General features: G+C 40.8%; 1 protein-coding gene across 26 annotated transcripts in view; it reads left to right on the top strand.

Moving 5' to 3' along the window:
• adgrl2a (adhesion G protein-coupled receptor L2a) overlaps positions 1–17,503 on the top strand; it is a 144,981-nt gene that overhangs the window by 14,633 nt on the left and 112,845 nt on the right. For all 26 annotated transcript variants that reach the window (XM_061682909.1, XM_061682914.1, XM_061682920.1 and 23 more), the window contains exon 2: positions 15,056–15,230. In XM_061682909.1, coding sequence (XP_061538893.1) covers positions 15,155–15,230 — 76 coding nt within the window. In that variant the 5' untranslated portion in view covers positions 15,056–15,154. The remainder of the gene's footprint in view (positions 1–15,055; positions 15,231–17,503) is intronic.

Raw genomic sequence — 17,503 nt, 5'->3', positions numbered from 1 at the left:
ACATTCCCGCCAGCACTTACTGCCCGCCCAACAGTGTAGGAGGTGGAACCCCCCCGCAAACCAGGCAGGGACAAAAACCCCACAGCAGTCCCCACAACCCGCAGGGGACCACCCGGCTCCCACAGCGGGACGCATGGAACGGAGAGAAGAAGAGGAAGCAGGTCCGAAGAGCGACAGGGGGACCCCACCGCTACCACCAGCAGCCAGAGCGGGGGACCCAGGCGGGCGCCAGCTGGCACCGCTCCAGCACCCACGGAACATGGTCACCATCACACCACCAATACTCCCCGGGAGGTCACTCCAGTGGTTACCCCCCACTCCCGAGATCGGGAAGGAGTGAAGAAAGTCCCGCCCCCACAGACACCAGCACCGCAAACACAGGGACAAGAGAAGAAGATCCCCACTCCATGCATGTGTCCTCTCACCATGCAAACCGAACTAAAATGTGTGGGAAAATTTAAATAAAGAAAAATACAAATAATAAAAAACAACAACAACCTTGACAACAAAGAATACAAAATTCAAAAGTTTACTTTCACACTTACGAAGATAGTCTTATTGTCAAATGGCACCCTACTCAGGCAAAGAAATCAAGTCTAGATTTAGCATGTTGAGGAAAGGTGACCAGCTATCTACGTATATATGGAATAGATTTTTTCGTTCTGCTGATATTTTTTCTAACGCAATATATTCTATGATGAGATTTAGCCACAGATTGATGTTAATAGCTTGTTTGTTTTTCCAGTTTAATAGAATTGTGTTCTTAGCGGTAGCTACCGCGACAAGTTATGATTGTGAATATTTATTAGGAAGGTCCATAATGCTTAAGTCTCCAAGTATGCACAATCTTGGGGAAAGTGGAACCGAAGACCAAAAGCATTGAATAGGTGTGCATTCCCATATTGCATAAAAATAGGTGTCTGGGGTATTTTTGGTGCATTGCGCGCATATATTAGATGAAGAGAAGCCCATTTTATGCGTAGTGTCCTGATTAAATTGTGTTTTATGGTGTGTTCTATGCAGCACTTTATATTGTATAAGCTGAAAATTTGTGTTTTTGTCATGATAAACGTATTGTTACAACTCTTTATCCAGTAACTATGGTCAGCGGACATGGAAAAGCCTTCTTCCCATTTGGTGATTATTAAATGCATTGATTTAGTACATGAAATTAATTTATAAACTTTTGACAGATTTATTTTACTTTGCGGGAGAAGCCTCACTATTTGCTTGACAAACTCTGGCAGTTCGAGGGTGCTCTGGAGTGTTGGTATTCTTTTTTTTATTGCTGCTTTTAATTTATTGTATTGAAGAAAGTTTCCGCCTATTATTTGGAATTGTTGGAACAGTTCATCAGGTGTCCTAAAAACATTATTGTTAAATAGTTGTTGTAGATGGTCAATTCCATTTTGTTCCCATGTACAACATACTAAAATGAAGGGCTATATTATTAATTTCGAAATCTGGATAATGCCAGAGGCGGCACGGTGGACGACTGGTGAGAGCGTCAGCCTCACAGTTTTGAGGACCCTGGTTCAATCCCCGGCCCTGCCTGTGTGGAGTTTGCATGTTCTCCCCATGCCTGCGTGGGTTTTCTCCGGGCACTCCGGTTTCCTCCCACATCCCAAAAACATGCATGAATTGGAGACTCTAAATTGCCCGTAGGTGTGAATGTGAGTGCGAATGGTTGTTTGTTTGTATGTGCCCTGCGATTGGCTGGCAACCAGTTCAGGGTGTACCCCGCCGCCTGCCCGATGATAGCTGGGATAGGCTCCAGCACGCCTGCGACCCTCGTGAGGAGAAGCAGCTCAGAAAATGGATGGATGGATGGATAATGCCAGATTGGGGAAAGCATACTGGGAGCTAATCAAGATCCTGTAGATTCTAAACTTTGCCACCAAGCCGTTAAGCCGGATGCGATTATTGGGTTCTTGAAGCATTTATGCCGTTTAAGATTTGTGGAAATAAATGGGAGTTTTGGGACTTTGATGTTGTTGCAGTGTATTTGTTCCAATTCTAGCCAAGAATCATACTCCTCATTGTGATGCAACCATTTGATGAGGTGTTGTAATTGGTTAGCTAAATAATAGTGTTTAAAGTTGGGAGCATTTAGCCCTCCCTCCTGTTTACTTTTCTGAAGAGTGGAAAGACTAATTCTATTTGTCTTATTTTTTGAATAAAAAATTATTGCAGCAGAATTTAAGGTTTGAAAGCATTTCAATGTGGACTTATATGGAATAATTTAAAATAAATAATTTATTTGAGGTAAGGTTTTCATTTTTATTTCATTTATTTATTTTACTGTTTTTCTTTTAATGTTGAATCTAAGAGGAGTGGACATACAGTACACAATATTGATAAAGATCTTGTAACATACCTCTTAAACAGCAACAGTTTGTGGTCATTCTGTGCTTCCTATTTTGTGGGAGCATTTTTTTTTGTTCCACCATGACTGTGCCCCACTGCATTAATAGATGAAGACCCACGCCATATTTATCTTTGGCATTTTTGGCATTTTTACTTCCTGTAGGTATTACGGCCCAGAAGATTCGTTCTTATGAATGAAACGTTCACGAAAGAAACAACACTAGACTGTACACATCGGTCACGTGATACGTTACTAAAAATAAGTCCGCAAACTAGCAAAAATTAGTAAAAAATTAGTAGTCTTCGGAGTGCTTCTTTTCAAAAGGAAAAAGGCCACCTGAGGAGCCAGAAGAAGAGCCTACGACCTCAAAGAAAAAGAGAGCTTCTTTTATCCGTTAAACTTTATGGTGAGTTGTATTTTTCATGCATTTAACATTCGTTTTTAAGCCGGTCGTGTGAATTTATCTTTGCTGTGTAAATATGCCAGACTTTGACAGTCGGTCCGTGAAATAAAAATGCCTATGCTTAACCGGTCTGTGGTGCAAAAAAGGTTGGGGACCACTGACCTACGCTACAGAATGTCAGTCATTCATTTGCATTACTTCTTCATATTAAAATTACAATAAGCATAGTAACCATTTGTATTATCCACTCATCGAATAAGTGAGTCCTTTACACACCCACTTACTTGCCAGATCATTAGGTACTGAACACTATTATTTTTATTTAGGCAAGCATAGTTTTTATTGACACCATCAAAGACTAATTGTGAAAAATATCACTTTTGTATCCTTTTTACTGTATTATTTTAATAAAACAAACAATCTGCACCATATTCAACTGTAATTTTTGAGCTTGGTTGCCTGTGCATCCATCCATCCATTTTCTGTACCGCTTATCCTCACTAGGATCGCGGGCGTGCTGGAGCCTATCCCAGCTATCTTTGGGCGAGAGGCGGGGTACACCCTGAACTGGTCACAGCCAATTGCAGGGCACATATAAAAAAAACAACCGTTCGCACTCAAATTCACACCTACGGGAAATTTAGTCTTCAATCAACCTACCATGCAGGTTTTTAGGATATGGGAGGAAACGGTAATACCCGGAGAGGTGTAGAATGCGGGACCTTGTTATCACATTCACTTTGTATTCCAAGTGAGTCCTCTGCTGTCATGATTTTATACGACTTACATCTGTAGCTTTTACATTTCAGTGGATTACGTATGCACAGATACCTAGATTCACATCTCAAATTCATACGCATTCCCAAGCGGCGGTTCAAAAGGTGCGACCTGAAATTGTTCTCCTTTTTGTAGTTTGTTTTGGGAATTAGAATCCCTTTGGTGTCGGGAGTAGATAATTTTCCTCAGTGAATGATTTATCGTATGCCGCTTGGTGGTCTTGTGTAGCTTCTCTCCTTGTGTCTTTAGATTCCTTGAAAATTATTCACTGAAGGGGGAAAAAGAATACTTCCTTCCCCTATTTTGCTTATCACCAGGAAGCAAACACTTATTAAACAAACACAAGGTGTAACACAAGTGATTGCTTTATCTACTGTCCAGCAGTGGATGATATAACAGGCCATGAATGCAAAATGTGCTTCAATTATAATTGAATAATGTTGGAAGGGGATATCTATTTTTCTCTTTTCAAGAAAACAGTAAACGTGCTATTTTTTGTTATTGCAGATGTCATCATATAGCTGTGTTGCGCCAAGCAAAGTTAAGCAACTCCACTTTCATCATCTCATGAATTTAAATATGTTCTCGACAACTCTCTAAGCTTGAAACTGACATTAGATCCGCCCTGGCTCCCGGCCTCTAAAATTGCCCTATCCATTGTACAGTGATCAGACCAGGATTCACTCGCGCCTTAGTTATTAAAATAAAGGGTTGGTAGGGTGAGCTTGTTTGCATCACAATCTGCCACTCTGTCCTGATGTTATGCTAATGAACATTGAGGAAATGACTCAACCCCAAAACAACCCAGGGCGGGGCCAGTCAATGGAGCTGTGACACCAGAACTGCTGGAGGAAATTTAATGGTTTACCTTGAACTTTTTAAAGCATTGCTCTTTATGTCATCTTGTTTTGAATAAATGTTAAAAAAACAAACAAAACATAAAAAAAACAATGTACCTCCTCCCACTTTTATTGCTGTAGTCATAGGTTTCTGGGAACAAAAAAAACAAAAAATAAACAAAGCCGAATATAGCTGTGTGAGTTTTAACAAGCTCCATTACCTGTCCGGGTTCTGTGATTTAGGGCTGACAGGTGATTGGATTTTGGAAAGACGACACCTAGCTCTTAGTGGTTGTGTGTGTGTGCATGTGCGTGTGTATGAATGCGTGCGTGAGTGTGCTTCCTGACGAGAGACAGAGCCATACCTTGTTTTAGGTTGACATGTGCTGCTTCGCTTGTCGGATGAAGGCATTCATGCCGTCTTTGGGATTGAAAATAGATACAGCGGTGGCATGGCAGAGATTGTAACACGCTCAATATGAAGCTGGCTACAGTAGATTCATGCCACTGTTTCAATAATTATTCACTTATGTAGTTTGTCTAATGGGTTTGTTTCCTGGATTTCATCTCCACTGAATGGGCTAAGTCCATTATTGACTGCATTTAAAATCTTCCAAGGTTTGCATGGTCCATGGAAGATCTCATTCCATTATAAGAACACAAAAAGTCTCAGTCATCTGTTCGTTTGTCCCACATTGTATGGTACTGTGTAAGATCTTCTTGCATTTTTCTATTTAAGAGCTGTAATGTGGCGCCCACTGTATCGGCCGTTTGTCCTTCATCTGGGCTGTAGAAGGTTAAAAGCATCAATTAGACACCGAGTCACAGTTGGCCGCATTATTGCCAAATTTTTTTCATCGCAAAGAATTGGCACTCTTCAAAAAAACAAAATAAAATAAAATCCGCAACGATTACTGGTTTACAAGCCTGTTTAGAATTTTGTCTTCAGTTCCACACACCATTTAAAGAAGATGTTATGTTGTGGTGTAATGATGAAGTGGATGCAGGCCAAAGGTGCTACTGAGTCACTGTTAGATGCAATAGTCACCAAGGAAATGAGTTTCACTTGCTTACTGCATTTCTACCCTCATGGTACTTGTCGCCTTTACACACATTCACCCAATCACACAGTGATTAATGGGATATATTTTATTTATACTTTATTACAATATAACATTTCATTCACACAGAGATGCACAACAGCACGATGAACAACTAGGTGTTCAGTATTTTGCTTAAGAATACGTCCACATGGTTATGGGAGCTAATTTTAGAAATATTTTAGGGGTAAAATATGCCTCAAAAGTAAAAATAAATGAATGAATAAATAAATCTGAATTTGAACTCCGATCAGGCATGACATCACACAACACATCAGCGTACGGCACAACAGAACAACTCCAGATTCACTGTTATTTCTTATCAAAGCTACCATGGAATGTTTTACAATTGCATTGTAATTAAAAATGTGTGAGTTCCATCTATGACACAAATCACTTAAGCCTTACGCCGTTATCATTCACTACTGAAGTTAAAACTGAGTCTGTAATGTTAACAATGGTTATATTGTATGCTGTTCTTCTTGACTGTTAAAATGTTACTTAACGATTGCCTGTACAATTAAGTTTTTTTGACGATGACAGTTCCTGGAACTGGAGATTATTTACGTTTCCTACAGGAATAAAGTTTCCCAACTGTTACAGATAATGGTTGAATGAAAGGCCGGCCTCCCATAAAGGATTGTTTGTCGACCAGTATTAAGGTTTTATGTTTTTTTATATAAAAGTCAAGAATTTGCAAAGAAAGACTTTAAGGTGGAGTTCCACTATTCACTATTATCTCTAACAATGGCATTGACGAATGACTTATTTTCACTTTCAGTGTAACGGTGTCATCATCTCAATTACATTGTTCATTTATTGTGTCACTGTCCTCTATTTTAAAAATTAATAATCCTGTTTAATACTGCCTGGCGATTACAGTGCATTATTGATGGCGGAGCCCTGAATAGAAAGACGGATTTTAACCATGCACTTGCTCATTTTCAACAGGGAGGGGGTTAGACGGTCACACAAGCTGCTTACTGGTGCACATCCGTGTAAATACAGCGGCATTATTATTGTACACTAAAACCATGCTTCATATATCCAAAGGGCTTGCTTCCTTTTTGGCAAACAAACATGGACATGGAAATAAATAATCACAGTCACAGATTTTCGGTGAAGCCGAGCATAGTGACCAGAGTTATGACCTGGCTGTTTGTTTGTCTATGTTTAAGATACGTTCCCGGCAGCCACAGCAGCCCCATTTTCCCGAAACGTAGTTATCTGCGGGATTTCGGCAATTTTTTTTCTCTGTATTCAAGTCTTGATACGCTTCCTCATCGTCTATTACGGAATCCTGTTAGGTGCAGTGGGGGAACAGGACTGTGGTCATACTGCTGCTCAATAAATCTTGTAAACTATTAGTTTTATGTCACCAACAGTGTCATTCACTGATTCATCCTTTGTACAAAAATATTTAAAAGAGAGCGTTACTCACATATACGCTGCACAGCGTGCTCACGCACCCTCCCTGCCTCTCAATCGTTCTCTTACTCGCACACATTCAACATTGGGTTTATGAACAGCTATGCCATAGATGGCATTGTGGGTAAATTAATGGCTTAGAGAGTGAGATGCTGGAGAATGCATATGCTTCCCGTGCCACTACGGGCAACCTTCAACTTTATACGCCCCATTACATACTGTCAGGTTTAGTTGCGTTCACTCCATTTTACTCGGGGTGACTTGGTTTCTCATTCGCATCGTGACTGTCGTGGCAAATATTTTGACAGTTTAAAAATATTGCTGGGCATCCACGGCAATCACGGCCTGGCACATTTGCCTCTCCCGTCTGCCTGCATCCGGTTTTGTCCACGGTGGCCTGAAATGGGGCTGCCGTGGCCGCTGGGTACATACTGTAGTATAAACAGAGCCTTAGTCAAATGGTTGATTTGAAAATCTTTGACATGCGACCCAGTTGTATGTATACAACAAATATGTATATTTTCTATGCTGGATTCAGTAGAGTCTTTCGGCACACAACTGAGTTCAGTTTGTCTCATCCCTTAATTTGTTTGGACCAATTTAGCCATGGCCAACTGTGTCCCACTGTAAATGTTACTTTTATGGTGTCCTAATGTAGTCTCTGAGCAACAACCCGGCAGAGTATTTATGTGCACATTCTAATCGGATTGGGTTTCTGGTCAGGAGAGTTCACTGTATAGGCATTGCATACATTCAGGGTATTTCAAGGTGAACCATGTCTGGTCAAGAACCTATTGGACCTGATTGGCAGCTCCTATCACCATGAAAAGCTCATTCCTATTCCTGAGCTTCCTGTTTATCGTACTGTATTCATGTCATCCTAATAATTCCTAAGCATGGGGAACGCTTGGCAAATACACCGTTTAATGGTCCTGGCTGAATCCCTCTTATCTCAACAGAGCTGAAATAATAGTTTTGTGCTATCAGCAAGTAGAAATGACAATTTGAAATACCCTTCCAGATAATCTACTTTAGTTGCCAGTAAAATATCAAAATACAACTAAAATTTATGGAACCCGTATTTCAACTTTGTTGCCGTGTCGAATCATTTTGCGATAATCTGTATGGAAGGACAGGTATAGGTATCTTACAGCACTAATAGGATTTTCAGGGCATTGCTGAAGTGATTATGAGGCTAAGGATGTCATATACTGTATATTCAGGCAGAAAGCAATACGGCGGAATCACAGCACATAACTTTCCACTTACTTATTTGCTACAGTTTTATCTACTAAATTCTCTATGGACTGCATTATCTTTTGGTGTTTTATTGTAAAGCTGCTCGTGTTTTGCACCCAATGCGTTGTATTGTTCCAACCGATGGCTCATTATTGCTTTATTTAGTAGCCATATCTCCTTATCAGTCGAGAGCTCAGCTCATCGATGAATTGAGTGGCTCATAGAAATGATGAATGGTGCAAACACGAAGAGCAATCAGCCTGACAAGCACCATGCTGCTGTCATAGGCTCTGTTGTGAAATAGTTTTTGTCGATGAAATAGATGCTTGTATAGCATTAAATTATAATTTATTTTCGCTAAGTCTTGGAGAAGCCATGCATTCTTTCACATCTGCCTCAGAACGTATCAACCCTGAGTTTGATCAGCTATTATTCTGCCCATGCAGTAAGAAAGCTCTTCTTTTGTCTTCTACTTTGTTTTTTTCCTTCCATTATAGATTCCAACCTTAGCCCGCCGCCAGCCATCACCCCTACCCAACACCCCACCCTGATCTCTCCTGTTGTGCTACGTGCAAGTTTGACCTGTTATTCCCCTTGTGTGATCTTTGGTCAGGGCCGTTGTTTGGGGTGGGGGGCACCAGCAGTCACACAGCATTTGGGTGGATGTCATTCCTGGGCTGTTCTCAATCATTCCCTCAGCAGAAGGGGTCAACGCCTGATTCATCACTGCCCCATATCCGGCTCAGCAGGGCTCCAGACTCATCCGATCAACAGTCCAATCTCTTCCCGCTGGAGTGCGAATTTTTTGATTTCCGCTTTCAAATTGTATGTCTTCAGCCATGGCAAAGCACAAACGTAATCTCTTTTGGGGGGGAAGTATTTTCCTTTCTTGGCAATGTCTGAGTGTTTGGCACCTTAGCTCTGAGTCCCCAGGTAGTTTAGTCTTTCTGAGCTCAGAGAAGAGAGAGGGTCTTACAGTATGTATGCATTTATGTGTGAGCATGCCATTGGAAAGAACCAATAGAAACAACCTTCCTATTCAACACGTGGTGGTCTGTTGGCTCTGATTTACATTTGAGTGAATGTCCAGGCCTGTATTTCCTCCTCCTTTGCATCCCTGTGATGTTCGTTGACAATTAACATCCCATCTCTTTCTTGGGGTTTGTTGAAAGCTGAGGGGCTAATTCAAGGGTCAAGCAAGACTTGCAAGCTGTCAATCTTTTTATTGTAACTTGAATCCCCTCCCCCACTCAAGTTCTTTTCTTACTCAGACACCCCCAACTCCCCTTCTCTCTCCCAGACCTCGTTTAATAGAAAAGCCCAACTTTTCCTCTATTCTCCTGTGGCCCTCTAACAGCCAAAGAGGGACAACTAAAACCTTTGTCTTGGATAAGCCATGCATTCTTTCACATCTGCCTCTTGTTTTCAGACCCCGCCCCCACCCCCTCTAATTCAAATTTCAAACTGCCCTTTTCAATCAACCCTCCTCCTGTCTCTTCTAATCACCTCTTTCCTCTTGGCTACGAAGCCCCAATTTTGCTCTTAACTGTATAAACAACGGTCTATATCTTGATGCAGTCTGTCATACACACCCCTGGCGCATCTTAATTTTCCAGGATACTTAAACATCTGCCTATAAGGACTACATACATTAAAGAAACAAAATGAAAACCAGTTTATCGATTTAACAACTGGCCAGTTGGTGTTTTGATTGTGCCTTTGGAATCAAGCCACTCTCTTGCCCTTTATCATCTTTCTGGCTCAGGTCTGTAGATGCAAACACCTGTTCATAGATCACGGCTGTGCGGAAGGGGCTGAGCGTATGATCACTGGCAGCGTCTCTGTTTAAAGGCCTAGGGAGAGAAAAGCCACCCCCAGCTGAGAGGGGAAACTTTGGCGCATCTAATGAGGAGAATGCCACTCAGACAGTGTCCCTGTGGTCTGTGCCTTTGGTGTCTGTGCATGTTGAACACGCACAGCATGAGACAAAATACATTAAGTACAAGACTGTTATAATCAATTTTAGAACAACCATCTACCTGTATGAGGGATATACACTCTGCATTTACCTCATGGCGGGGGACTTGACTGCCTCTGAGGCAAATCTGTTAAGAGGCATCTGTTTTTTGTCTTCAGACACGAGGTATCTTGAGCACGCCTCCCGGAGATGATGACAGAAGAAAAAAAATATGGATCCAGTAATAGTTTGTTTACAGACTGCATAAATCCTCAGACACAGTTAGCCAGCTTTAGAAACTGTTAATGTGCTGCTCAGGTCTCTGAGGTTGTTTGGTTTGAAATACAGACAGAAAAATAAAAGGATTAAATTAATAGTTCTGCATTGAAGGGAGACAATGTGATTTGAAAGAAAACATGTGAGTGTTGTTCTGTTAAATACAGACAAATTCGAGGTTAAGCTTTTAATTCAGTCCATTAATCACAACCAAGCCAGGAAAATATCTTTGTTAACATACATTTCCATTCAAATTAAAGGAAGGTAATACTGTGATGTCAACATCATAGCCCATCTACCTCACTCAAGGTAGTGAGTTGCCAGGTGTTGGTATTTCATATAGTACATGATGTGAATGCTTATATGCCATGATAATTTATTTGGAATTCTGTGAATGCATTGAAGAGATCACAGAGTTAACTGAATGGTAGATTTTTGAAATAAATTGTGACTAGGATGCAAGTGATAAAACACAGACTTAAAGTGACTGGGGTACAAATTCATTCATTTTTCATTTGTCTTTTGTCTCTAATCCAAAAAAAATGTGGTTTAGGTGCACAGGCTAGTTTTTGAAGGGGATTATCATCAATGTCTCTGTATGTGCACCACAAGTATTCAAAATGGACAAAACATCCGGAGCTGAGCCTGTGCATTTTTGTAAGGATCTTAAAGACCTGATGCTCCCTGTGGAGCTTTAGTGTACAGATGGCTGACACTAGGCCTCATCATACAGTAAGAACTTGCAAGGAGTGACTCTCAATAGAGCAAAGAGCTCCATGGTTTAACAATCTTTGTATCAGCACCAAATTCTGCACCTTCGTAGATATCCTCCTCCTGCACATGCATGCATTTTCTTGAAGGATCGATCTCACTGGCAGAGAAGTTGCCGAGGCTGATCAGTCACATTTCCAGGAGAGCGAAATATTGTTTGTGCTCGCAACAGGAAGACGTCTCCAGACAACGTGACAAATAATTCACCCGGGAGTCACTAATATACCTAGGCCTATATACATCCATCCATCCATCCATTTTCTGAGCCGCTTATCCTCACAAGGGTCGCGGGAGTGCTGGAGCCTATCCCAGCTATCTTCGGGCATGAGGCGGGATACACCTTGAACTGGTTGCCAGCCAATCGCAGGGCACATACAAACAAACAACCATCCACAGTTAAACTACCATGCATGTTTTCAGGATGTGGGAGGAAACCGGAGTGCCCGGAGAAAACCCACGCAGGCACGGGGAGAACATGCAAACTCCACACAGGCGGGGCCGGGATTTGAACCCCAGTCCTCAGAACTGTGAGGCAGATGTGCTCACCAGCCGTCCACCTTGCCGCATAAAGGAACATTACTAACTGAAATAAATACCACTTATTGGAAAAGTAATTACGGCCCTCTGTCGCTTTCACATATTTTGAGGACTGATAATAAATGCTACCATACCATACCTCAGAACTGTGAGGCAGACGCTCTAACCAGTCGCCCACCGTGCCGCCCAGTATATACATATATTCTTTAAATAAATATATAATGTGTAATACATGTGTGTGTGTGTTTGTCTGTGTGTGCTGTGCATGCTCCGCGCTCAACTGGCGGAACACGGACACCGGGACCTAATGAGGAAAACGCATAAAATCCAAAATATTGGATTCGGTTATTTTCAGAGGTTGAAGTGAGCATAGGTAGAGATGTCCATATACATTTTGGTGACAATTGCTCGCAATTTTGTGAAACTAGAGTGTCTATGTATGAGAAAAACTCAACGTCTGTAAAATCCCCAAAATTGGAGTGATCGTTCTGATATTTTCATAGGTCAAAGTGGGAATAAGTAGAGATGACATTTTGATGACAATTGATTGCAGTTTTGTGTCATTGTTACTTTAAGGTTGAGCATATAGAGTCGTCGCCCAAAGTCTCCAATAAAATAACAAATGTTCAACTTCACCGCGCCCACCTGGCGACCCGGCTACTCTCCGGGAGACTATGAGACATCTCTGCAGTCAGCGGAGACTCAAGTCCCTATCGGGTCACCAACTAGTCTCCAGGCCAGTGGAATAAGTGTCTTTGTGCCCGTTTGCGAGAGAAAGGAAACACTAAGATTTGAAAAAGTTAAAATGGAAGTTTATGAAAACAAAAACAGACTCACCGTTTCCAAAACCCTGTGAAAATGGCAGACACGGCTAGTGTTTTCAATCAGAGCATGTATGATTATTTCACCGTCAAAAGAGTAACTCTGGAACATAGCGTTGCAGTAGACTGTGTGCTTTTATCCTTCTCCAGAAAAATACATTTACTCCATTTCTGTGTCCAGTGTAGTCACAAAAATCTTCAAAATCTTCATTCACAGATCACATATAGACCGACAAACGGTATTCAAAATAATTTCTTCCATCAGACATTCCATTGATATCATCAACTATGGGCCTGGCATGACTTTTTTAGTGATTTCCACAGCGTTTAAACACTATTTTTTAGTAATTTTTGCAACTCAAGGTGAATAACCATTGCTTTGACAATGTTGTTGTCACATTTATAAAATGTTTTTTCTAGCTAATTGTACTAAACACATACACATTTGGAAATTAAAGATAAATGTTCAATCTTTTGCTTTTTTTATTTGGATCCATAACAAAAGTATATGTTCTTACTCTTTCTACTTTTTGGACAAATTTGGATGTGCATGTAATAGTGAATGAATGCACCAAAATTGAATTATTTGCTTTTTAGGATACTTTTATTCATCTTTAGTTCTCTGTCTTTCTCTTTGTCAATACACACACGTTTGCAGAATAAACTATATAAACAAAGTCATTGGTCCATTGTCCACCCTGCCACAAGTTTTGGGTGAAACTACCATTTTTATTTTGCTCCTAATCTAAGAAGCATGGGTGGTGGATTGAAAAAATGGTTTCTTTGCAAGGAGATGTGAGCTTGTTCACAACCCATTCAAATTTTATTGAAATAAAATGTGCTTAGCTTGAAAATAAATACATTTTATATGGACCTTAGCATACTGTACTGTGTTGTGCCCTGTACTTCCATTAACCTCATTTTAATGGCTCTGAAATTAGAAGTCTCATATGAGACATACTGTCATATTAGATGAGGTGATTATGGCGGTCTTAATTACAACTTTGTTGCCTAATGTGTACATGCTGCATGTTTTCATGCCCGTGAAGTACTACTCTGTCTGCGAACTTGCAAACACATATAAAATAGATCAAACGCTCTGTAGCCAATGTGTATTCTCCAGTGAGGGGAAGCAGAGTTTTACAGTTCTGGCAGCACGTGACAAGCAAAATGCCCCAGTTGTGCATGAAGACTAACATTCAGAGACAATTTGCAGACACATAAAGAAGGACTTGGCTGTTTATGATTGGGGTAAAAAAAGATGACGGAAAAGCAGTTTATAATAGGGTACTGTGTGCCCTGTTGCCTGAGTGGTGCTATATCCATTGGTAAATGTGCTAATGGTTCATGGAACTGAGAAGACTGAGTTGAACTCAGCAGTGTAAACCGGCCGACAAAAGGGAGTCGTTTGTAGTGTGAAACGCATACCTGGACGCGCAGGTAGGCATTAGGTTTCACCCTGTGCAGGCTCACAAGTGTATCCATGACTTGGGAGGGGGGCATTTGCTTTTGCAGCGAAAGAGAGCAAAAACAAACATTCAAACAAAGTCCTACTCGTGCGACAGGTATGGATGAGGTGGGGAGACAGGAATTCTGCTTGGGAGTGATGGGAGTGAAAGGGTGGGGAGGCAGAGATAAGTTAGTGGTCAGTCAAAACAGAGCATGTTGACCATTTGCTCTCAAGTGTTTATTTGTTTGCCAGCGCCTCTGGGTTGGAAAAGACAATTTTACTTCTTAACTTGCAGCTAGAATATCGAAAGCAGATAATTGTGGGAAATCTTGACCCCTAACCCCATGTAACTCATATATTTTCCCTTTGTGGTTATAGATGTTTAACTGGTTCTGTGGGCTTTAAATATAATGTCAATATTTCACCAGGCTGAAGATGTCTGAAAACATTTTGGATCATGTTCATTAAGATGTACAACTATTGCATTTAACGCTGTTGTCATTTGATTTAGTATTTCTGTTGCATGTGGATCTAGAAAGCCATTCAGTTGGTACCTTCCTCTGCATTTGGAGCGTTTTCACTCTGGGCTCGTGTCAACTTTCTGTTGGCAAGCGAGAGTCGACTCCAAATCTGAGATATCTTAATAAATCAATATCACTCGGTAATCTTTACGATATGTGTCATGTGCTCCTGGGTGGTAGTGAGCAGGCTATGATCTATAGATGGGGATTTTAAAAAATATAATACTGGAATTAGATGGAGTGCTAATAAGGTGTAGCATCCCTCTCCCATAGGTCACCATGGGGTTGGACAAGGGCGGGCTCTGTCTGTTTGACAGTATTGGTTGCACACAGTTCCTGCAGTTAGGTGGTCTGCTTCCAGATACCATGAAAGGATTTCCCCCTCTCACGATTATTGACTTCACGCGCTTCTTTGACGGTCCATGTGGGTTTTCAGCATTTCCCATATTCCCACCTCCCCACACTTACACATACACTTCGGAGGTGTTTTGTGATAAATATGTGTTTTTCTGTGGATTTCAATTTCTCTGCCGAACTGACGTTCCCTCTATGTGTGCTTCCTCCACAGGTGAGAGCCTCAATGATGACCAGCTCTAAGAGCGTTTGGATTGGAGTTTTTTAATCAGAAGCCTTTTGTCACAAAACAAAAACCTGCAAGAGACCACCAATGCTTGGCGCCATGTGGAAAGTACACAACTTGTGCTGGTTTATCATCATGTTGGCCCAAGTCTACTCCACTGAGGGTAAGTGCACCTGAAACTCTTTGGGCCTGTAAAAACAGACCGCTTTGTTTTCATACCACAGTTTGGCACTGAGTGGGGAATTTTTTTTCTTATAGATATCCATCCATCCATTTTCTGAGCCGGTTTCTTATAGATATATTTGGGAATTCTCACATGAACAATGAAAACGTAACGCTCACGCTGCTCCTCTGAGGTCCCCGAGTGCATGTCTAAGTAATGTGGCTCTGAGGACTGGAGGCTCAGGCAGTTGGGGATGATCGGGACCGCTTTCATTAGTAGGTATATCTCAGACAAATTGTGATTTGCCAGAGATTTTCTGCTTGAGAGCGGCAGTTGTTCCCAGTGGTATCAGAGCTGGATGCATTCAGAAATTTCAGGCTTAAATGTTCTCTGTTGTGGCCAGCGCTCACACATTTCACACCTAAAAAAAAAAGATGTTTTAATCATGGTGTGTTTTAGCTGTGATTAAATAACTCTCAACTGTATCCTGATGACCAGATTTATATGTGTAACTGCATATCATAAGCGCTATTCTCAACTTATTAGTCTTTAATCACTGCAATAGTGGTACACTTCTCTTGGTAATAGATGATTGCTTTAAAACTTGGCTTCTGTTTAGTGCAGTATATCAGAAAACTATTACAGATTTATTTCTTTGGTGCCAACTGTTGTAGCGCTCTCCCAGTCTTTACTTTTTATGGATTTATAATGAGTTCACAGAAGACATCAGTGTATAATTTGAATGTACAGTTTGTTTTAGGTTGTGTCTTTTGGTTTGGATTTTTACTGTCACACAAGAAGCAATCCGAGAAGTGTGCGGCTTCTTTCAGCTTCAGTGGGTTTGGCAAAAACTGAGAAGCAGAATTTCATCAATGCTGGCAACATACATCATCTCATGTCTCATGTCATGCGGCGATAAGAGTTTGCAATTTTCCAGGCTTATCATGTGACGACACCTCTTTAGAGCAAATGGAGATAGTTGGGATCCCAGAGAGCTTGCAGTATTTCAGTTCCCACCTGGCGCTACATAGATTTGAAATGCAGTGTAAAGCTACTGTAAGCCTACACATATACTATAAAAAAATACACACAATTAATGTTGTTGATGATAATGAACTCGTCAAGGCAGCATTATTGTGCTCAATACTGACATTTAAACGGGTTTAGAACTTTCAGTGAGATTAGAAAATGGTGTTTGAAAACAAAACTAGTGGATTAATTTATTATTAGTGTTACCTACAGTCGATCAAGCAATTTTGGTCAAACACTCATACGTTGCAGAAATGGATCTGCAGAAAACTAACTATTTGGCCAATCAGAAATGTGTACAAGATAGGCAACATAAAACAATGGCAAATGGGAATCATAGTGTGGAGTCAAAGTAGCCAAATTCCTAAAAATAAAAAGTATAAACAACACCAAAAATAGAAAATAAGTTAAAATAGGACCTCGTGGTATGCGGTTTACTCTCCTGACTTCCATGCAAACAGTGTGGATTAAATTCCCACTCAGTGGCAGTGTGAATATGTCTCTAAATGTGCGCTTTGATTGACTGGTGACCAGTCCAGGGTGTAGTCCACCTTTTGCCTCAAGGCAGCTGGGATAGGCTTCAGCTTCCCGCGACCCTTAACTGCGGTATAGAAAATGGATGGCTGAAAAAAACTACAATTGGCACACATGGGAAGATTATGTTCCATTCAGTGACAATATACTGTACACAGGAGACCGAACAAGCATTTGATGCTTCTGCAATTCTTTTCCAAATTGTATCACTTTCGACGTTTTAAAGGCCCAAACATAGGACAGTAGAAAACTGGGAAGGTTCCAAGGGTTTTAAACGCTACTAAACTACCGTAATTTCTCGTGTATAATGCGCACCCATGTATAATACGCAGCCCCAAAGTTGACCTCAAAATTCTGGAAACCCTTCACCCTATGTATAATGCATTTTTACAATGCATGATTTTGCTTCTACCCATATGATCAAAACATGAAGTATTGTCTGTAGTTGGTTAGTTTTTTTCAAAGAATTATTCTGAAGTAAAGCACTTTATTTGAACACATAATACTTTCTTTTTATTTACTTGCTCTTATTTTGAAATTCACAGCCCTACTTTTATTGGGTAAATGAGAAAACACACAGTTGTGCTTAGATGTTTGATTATCCAGGCAGAATTTGAAAGATGTGTACAGTTCTTTAAACATGAAGGACCAGGCGAAACACATTTAATTTTATTTTAATGGGATTCAAATTAAACTGTCAAGCATTTCAG

The sequence above is a fragment of the Phycodurus eques genome, chromosome 8 (assembly GCF_024500275.1).
Source record: "Phycodurus eques isolate BA_2022a chromosome 8, UOR_Pequ_1.1, whole genome shotgun sequence".
Classification (NCBI taxonomy): Eukaryota; Metazoa; Chordata; class Actinopteri; order Syngnathiformes; family Syngnathidae; genus Phycodurus; species Phycodurus eques.
The sequence above is the reverse complement of the archived record's forward strand: the minus strand, read 5'-3'. Positions and strand labels throughout refer to the sequence as shown.